The following is a 6,510-nucleotide window of genomic DNA, read 5'->3' as shown; positions in this document are numbered from 1 at the left end:
CTTGAGGACTGGAGTTTGACACCCCTGTCACGAGAGGACCCAAATTTGGGTCCTCTCGTGAATGACAGGTTAACATGCCAAAAGACAACAATATTATCGTTTATCACAATAACTTCTGGGACAAAAACTCTAAACTATCATCACAGAAACCATAAGCTCTGGTTGCTGTTGAAGGTCCATGCCTGTCCAATCAGAAGAGACTGAATAAGTTTGACCTTTGTGAGTTTTGTGCAAAGAGGAAAGCTTTACTGTCTGAGACAAACATGAAGGTCAGACTGAAGGTCACCAGAGAGAACACAGACAAAGACCAGAACTTCTGAAATCATGAGTCTAAATGTAATCATGTGGACACAGAACAGAGGACATGTTTGACAAATTAAACACAGGAATCCAGGAAGAGAACCTCATACTAACTATGAAGCATGGAGGTGGATGTGTCATGCTTTGGGGACGTTTGTTATAGCAAGACCTGACAAGAGCATCAGATGGCGTCTGAGGAAGATGACAAAAACACTAACTCTAGGCTTTAGTGGGTATGTTGTTCTGATTTTTCCCCTCAGGCAAGAAAAACACAAATGAAAGTTATAGTAAATTTCTGGTTTGAAAATGTTCATTACTGAGGTTTGTTCCACCAAGTTTCCTTCGAAGAGCAGTCTCACCCTGGATGCGCAGGTTTTCCTGGTACTGGATGATGAAGTATTCCTGGCTGTGCTGCAGCTTCCTCAGCTCGTTCTCCGTCTCCTGTGTTGCCAAGCGCAGCTCTTCAAAAGCTTGGTTGATCTGTTGATGTCGCTGGGACAGCGTGTCCATGGCCTGCCCACCAATCCCAGAGCTCGCCTGCACACAGAACCATTAGGAATCGTACTTTCAGTTTTGATGGCAACAATTACAACTAACAACGTGCTATTGTTCTTAGTTTTATTGCTCTGCTGCAATCTGGAAAGTATTTATTTTCCCACAAATGTCAGCTTATGATTAAAAAAACAAAAAAACAAACAAACTTACATTTGTTGCTTCTTGAACTAGTCTCTGCTCTGACTGCAGGATGTGCTTAATGCAGCGCACTAATTCAAAAGGACAGCGGTCATAAGTGCTCTGCAGACAAAAATGATTCCATGTGGTTAAAACACAGCATTTAATATCCCTTTAACTCACATGAAACAACTGTGCTTCTCTGGCACAATGCAACAGCACCATCCAACACCAACATTTATAGTACACTGGCACCTGGGGGGGTGTTGATGTCAATGTGAGGATCCCTATAGATCCATGCATTTCTGAAGTTTGTTGTTCTGGGACAGAGAGGAATGTGTCAACACAAATCCAAGGAGGAAAGACGTCTCCAATGACTGTAGACAAGCAAGTGTTGCTACTCATCAATCTAAGAAGGGTTATCATTTCTAAACTGTTAAAATCCAGTCATTCCACACAAAGAAAACATCTTCACATGTGACAAAGAATCCAAATGCACATTAAGAGAGGATGTGCCAGGAAGTTTACACAGAGGCCTGACTGGAAAAACAAAACAAAAAACTCTAGAGCTATTTCCTGTTATTTTATTTAAAGTTATTTAAAATAAAATATTCCATAATTTTTAAGTTAAATATTTCATTTTGACTTCTTTTGTAGAGCTATGAATTGGTGATCCTGGTGAACTCTTATCTATTTTTACACGTCAGATTTGACAAGCTACTTTAAATAATATCCCTATGTACACACCCACCAACACTGCAGTTCAGTACACCAATCAAAGCCATATTTACACTAAATGCGTTTGTGGCGAAACCTTTGAAGTCATGTACAAGATTCTTTTCCCTATATTACCAAATGAACATGTCATCTCACAGAGTATGATCAGTAGTTTTCCTTGCTTCATGTCTCTAGGCGATACCTGACGAGCAAAGTCACCCGAGGAATCCTGAAAATCCAGTTTTGTGCTTACCGTCAGATTCCTGGCCCTCCGCTGAAAGTGAAGTAAGGATCTCAGCACATACACTGAGGGATGCAGGCAGCACAGCTAAAGAACACACGCGCTTAAAATGAATGAACCCACACAACCAACCACAGGGGCTCCAACAGCTACCTTGAACTGGCTGGCTAAATGTCCCAGCTTGATCTTGAGAAGAAAGCCATCCTCTCCTCCCTGAACCTGGGCTTTTTTCTGTAGCTCCGCCACCAGGTTGTCAAGCAGACGCTTGGCTTTAGCCTCTTCTCCTGGATTATCCAAATCCACAGAGTCCCTAAGAAACAAATGCTTTATTAGAACTAAAGCACTAAAAAAGGACAACACAATTTCCATTCATTGTGAAAAAAAAAAAGAAACATTTCAACAAAACTATGTAACATCTATGTTTAGTTCACAGAGACTCAGACAGAATCCAGCACAGGTTTGCTGCATACCAAGGCTGGCTTTCAATCCACTGGGCCAGGTAGTGTCGCACCTCGATGGGGAAATGCTGGCCGTACAGCGCCTGCATCTGATGCAACGCGTCGCCCTGAAGCTGCTGGGCCTGAATCCACATTGCCATGATGCAACCTGTGTAACCAAGACGCCTGGAAAACGAGGTTTAAAAACAGTTAGCACTGAAAACCATTCAGAACACCTAGAAGACCGCATGAAAGAACAGCTGTGATGCATGTTCAAGAAAGGTTAGCATGTTTGCTTCCAGTCCAGTGAAGCCATTTAAATTCTGCCATAAAGAGGAGAACTAAGTGCGTGCAGACTTTAACTAGCCATTTATGTGACTTAGCAGAAGATCAAAGCTTCAACGCTGTTGGTCTTGTTAAGTTACTTTGAACTGTTGTAAAAGTCAGAAGAAGAAGTCAGCCACTTCCTAAAAAGTAGGGGTGCACTGATTGCAGTTTTCTGTCGATCACTGACCTTTAAGAAGCCTAACCTGGTGGTTCTGGCCCACACTGATTTTTTTTGGTCTGAAAAGTCGCTAAATATATCAACAGCGAGGTGACCGTTAGCCGCGCTTGTTCAGACATGACCTGCTGGGCGGGTCCGTCAGCCCTCTTTCGCGTCACAGCAAAAAAAAAAACGGGACAATGGCTGACTTTCAGGCCTTTGCAGAGGTAGACAAGATCGGTTTCACATGGAGTAACACCTGATCACCCAAAATTAAGAAAACCAGGGACGTTTTATTGGCCGGCCAATTTATAGGAGCGTTCCTACTAAAAGCTCCTCTGATTGGGCAGCTGAGGAGAGGAACAGCCGCTGAGCCCGTCATTCTCTTTCTCATTAGGAGTGGGCTGTGTGGTAAAACTTACTTCTATCTTTCTGTAGAAGTATGTAGCTATACTTCTACATATTTGCATAAAACTTTGTTTTGCCAGAATAAAAGCATACAACATAAAAGGTACATGTATATTTATCATCTTAGGCAAGATCCTGATGAGTGCGTGTATGTATATGTATATGTATATATGTGGGTGTGTATTACTATTACTTAAAGTGTGTGCAATTTAAAATATCCTTCCATCACTTTGCTACTAAAACAAAAAAAATATTATTGTTCCACTCCATGCTATTTTCCAGGGGAGACCTGAACTGCTATCAGCCAAGAAACGGGTATGGGGTTACCAGCCTGCAACTAAAAAATATATATGAGCACACTAAAAGAATCACTCCGCTCCAACATTTAATCCATCCCAACATTTCTATCCAGCAATGCTTGCATTCTGCAGGCAGACTCATTGGTTAATAAGAAATGGGTAAGTTTTTTTCATAATGTTGTTGACCATTGCTTTCTGAGTAATATTACTTCATCAAGACATTCCTACATTCCACACTATAAAGTAAGTAATAAAAGTATGAATGATTCATGCTGATACATCAGGTCAGTATCGGCATCGTCCAATACCCAAAGCTGCAATATTGGTATTGTATCACAAGAGAAAAAGTTGTAGCTAGACACCTCTACTTATTCCATTGTACGGAGCCCTCCATGGGACATGGGACATTTTTTTTTTCCCCTTTTACATTACCTAGCAAAACTTTTGCGTTACCTCGCAATAGGTTTTGCGTTTTCTCGCAATAATGTACTAATCAGTTCATGGGGCATTACTTAATACTGTAAGCCTTTCCTCATCATACTTTCTGCTATAATATAAGGTTTTCGTGAGGTTTTTCCATGCATCTTCATATCTTGCTGTGAAATATCTTAAGTTTTATATCTTTTTCTTTAGGACAGAAATGCACCACACACCTATGATATAAACCCAAACTTTCCATAAGTAGGAAAGCAGAAAAAAATACAACCAAACTATTTGGACTACTAATCACGGGATAATCAGTAGTCTGACCATTTTAATTGTGTCTCTTTTGTGTTGACAATCTGAATCAGAGGTGTCAAACTCCAGTCCTCAGGGGCCACTGTCCTGCAGTTTTTAGATGTGCCACAGGTACAAAACACTGGAATGAAATGGTTTAATTACCTCCTCCTTGTGTAGAGGTCTGCTAATGACCTAATTACTCTATTTAGGTGTGGTGCAGCAGAGGCACATCTAAAAGTTGTGCCTCTGCACAACTTTGCAGACCTGTTGTCAACCACAGGAGTTTGACACCTGTGGTTTAAAGCAGTGGTCTGAGTGGTTTAAAGCAGTGGTCTGAGTGGTTTAAAGCAGTGGTCCCCAACCCTGGTCCTCAGAGCCCACTGCCCTGCATGTTTTAGGCGTTTCCCTGCTGCTGGGTTGAATGAACAGGTGATTAACCGGCTTCTATAGCAGTTGCAGGAATGCAACCATATGAATCAGCTGTGCTGGAGTCCAGACTCATCAAAAACATGCAGGACAGCGGTCCCCGAGGACCAGGGTTGGGTATGAATGGTATAAAGAGCTGTTTTCGTACAGTTCCATCTCAGCCTTACACAAACAAACATAAAAATGCAGTGAATAAGTTGATTTTCAATCAATTTTTGTACCAAAGAGTTATGAACAGGTTTTCACTGAGGCTCTTTAAATGTGTATATATTTGAAATTTTAAATTGACATTCATGACTGTTTACGAATAGACCAGCAAATATTGCAGTAAGTATATTGTGAGGTAACGCAAAAGAAAAAATGTTCCCCATGTTCCGTGGAGGGTTCCGTACTATTGAGTTCATTAGGTACACCAGAAACAAAAAGCACAAAGTTATGCGACAGGTTATAATGGTAGATTGAGACTTTGCTTCGCCTACTTTAGATCAGTCAGCAAAAACATAAACCCGTCTAAGTGTATCAAAGTGAATAAAAAGTGCATTGTTGGCTTTATGGTAGTGTGAGAAGGTTTCATCGGTTCTCATGTGGAACTTTCAGGTAGGAAACGTCGGTCTACCTGGAAATTAAAGACACCGTAGCTTCTAAGCGGTGCAGTACACGGATACGGGCGCTGAAAGCAGAGGTTCTCTGGAGAGAACGTCTGTGTGTCCTGCCACAATAATGTATACAAGGCGACGACATAGTAGTGGAGTTCTATTCAATAAGTTACTTTTAAAGCGGTACGCCAGCTAGCTATTGGTAAGCTATCTCGTTAGCTAGCAGAGTGCGGCACAAACAAAACTTCACTTCATGCTCCAAACGCAAGCGTTTCATTTCCTGAGGCCTTCACTCACCTTTGTGGAGACTGCAGCTTCCCAGTGAACGCCACACACGAGCGGTAAAGGTTGAGCTTAGTCAGTCATGCTGAAAGCTTGTCCCTCAATCTTACATATAGTTCTGCTAAGCAGGCTGTTGCTGATATCCGCTCCGACACCAATTAATAGAATGTAGTCAATTTACGACTTCCGACTCCAAACTGCAAATCTCGCTAAATCTCGCTCTGATAGATTGGTGTTGGCGGCGTGTTCGTATGACTGAGAGAGTTTAACGTTTGTATTTTGCTGCGCACCGAGCTATTTCCGGGTGTATTGTTGAAGCTACAGACGGTCACAGAAAGTCCCACCTCTTCCTACCTGTCGGGCGTCAAACGGCCCGACACCAGGTGTATCTAAACCCTGCGTGTTTACTGCTGACCTGTTGGACATACACAATATTATTAATTTTTTCATGACCGATATAACAACGGGTCTCCCAATCTTCATAGAAACTCAGTAAGTTTGGCATGTAGCAAGAGCACTCTAATCCTCTTCCATATTGACATTGTTTTACAATTTTAATTTTGTTTTTATGGAGCGGGTTTTTTTTTATTACTCTCAAGTTTTTCCTCATTTTAATCTGATATTTTAAAGTAGGAATTCTGACATTTTTAATATCAGAATTCCTTTCCTTTTTTCAGCGCCCATGATCCTTTCATTCTGTTGTAGAATTTCGATGAAAGGAACAGAATTTCTCACAAGACCTGCATTTATTATATATTTAACATTACTTAAGAGCCACTGTGGCTCCAGAGCCATAGCTTGGAGCCACATTGGTGGTGAATTTTTGACAAGGTTTTTTTTGGTTGATGTTTTCCTCCCACTCTTCATGGCGGAGTTGTTGGACAGACTAGCCACACCCTTATCCTGATGAGCAAACTGTAAATATGGA

The 6,510-nt window shown here is 41.4% G+C and overlaps 1 protein-coding gene across 4 annotated transcripts in view; it reads right to left on the bottom strand.

The window, feature by feature from the left end:
• LOC103142484 (signal transducer and activator of transcription 5B-like) overlaps window positions 1-5,921 on the bottom strand; it is a 21,544-nt gene extending 15,623 nt beyond the window's left edge. For 2 of the 4 annotated variants that reach the window (XM_016674699.1, XM_016674711.1), the window contains exons 1-7: window positions 5,594-5,921; window positions 3,179-3,184; window positions 2,937-2,942; window positions 2,401-2,553; window positions 2,084-2,240; window positions 1,006-1,095; window positions 660-837 (exon numbers count right to left, since the gene is read on the bottom strand). In XM_016674699.1, coding sequence (XP_016530185.1) covers window positions 660-837; window positions 1,006-1,095; window positions 2,084-2,240; window positions 2,401-2,528 — 553 coding nt within the window. In that variant the 5' untranslated portion in view covers window positions 2,529-2,553; window positions 2,937-2,942; window positions 3,179-3,184; window positions 5,594-5,921. The remainder of the gene's footprint in view (window positions 1-659; window positions 838-1,005; window positions 1,096-2,083; window positions 2,241-2,400; window positions 2,554-2,936; window positions 2,943-3,178; window positions 3,185-5,593) is intronic. The other 2 variants (XM_007558577.2, XM_016674708.1) reach the window with 2 other exon arrangements.
• Window positions 5,922-6,510: the final 589 nt, after the last annotated feature.

Source organism: Poecilia formosa, unplaced genomic scaffold (assembly GCF_000485575.1).
Source record: "Poecilia formosa unplaced genomic scaffold, Poecilia_formosa-5.1.2 Scaffold4, whole genome shotgun sequence".
In the NCBI taxonomy this organism is placed as follows: Eukaryota; Metazoa; Chordata; class Actinopteri; order Cyprinodontiformes; family Poeciliidae; genus Poecilia; species Poecilia formosa.
Note: the sequence above shows the minus strand (reverse complement) of the source record. Positions and strands in the feature narration are given on the sequence as shown.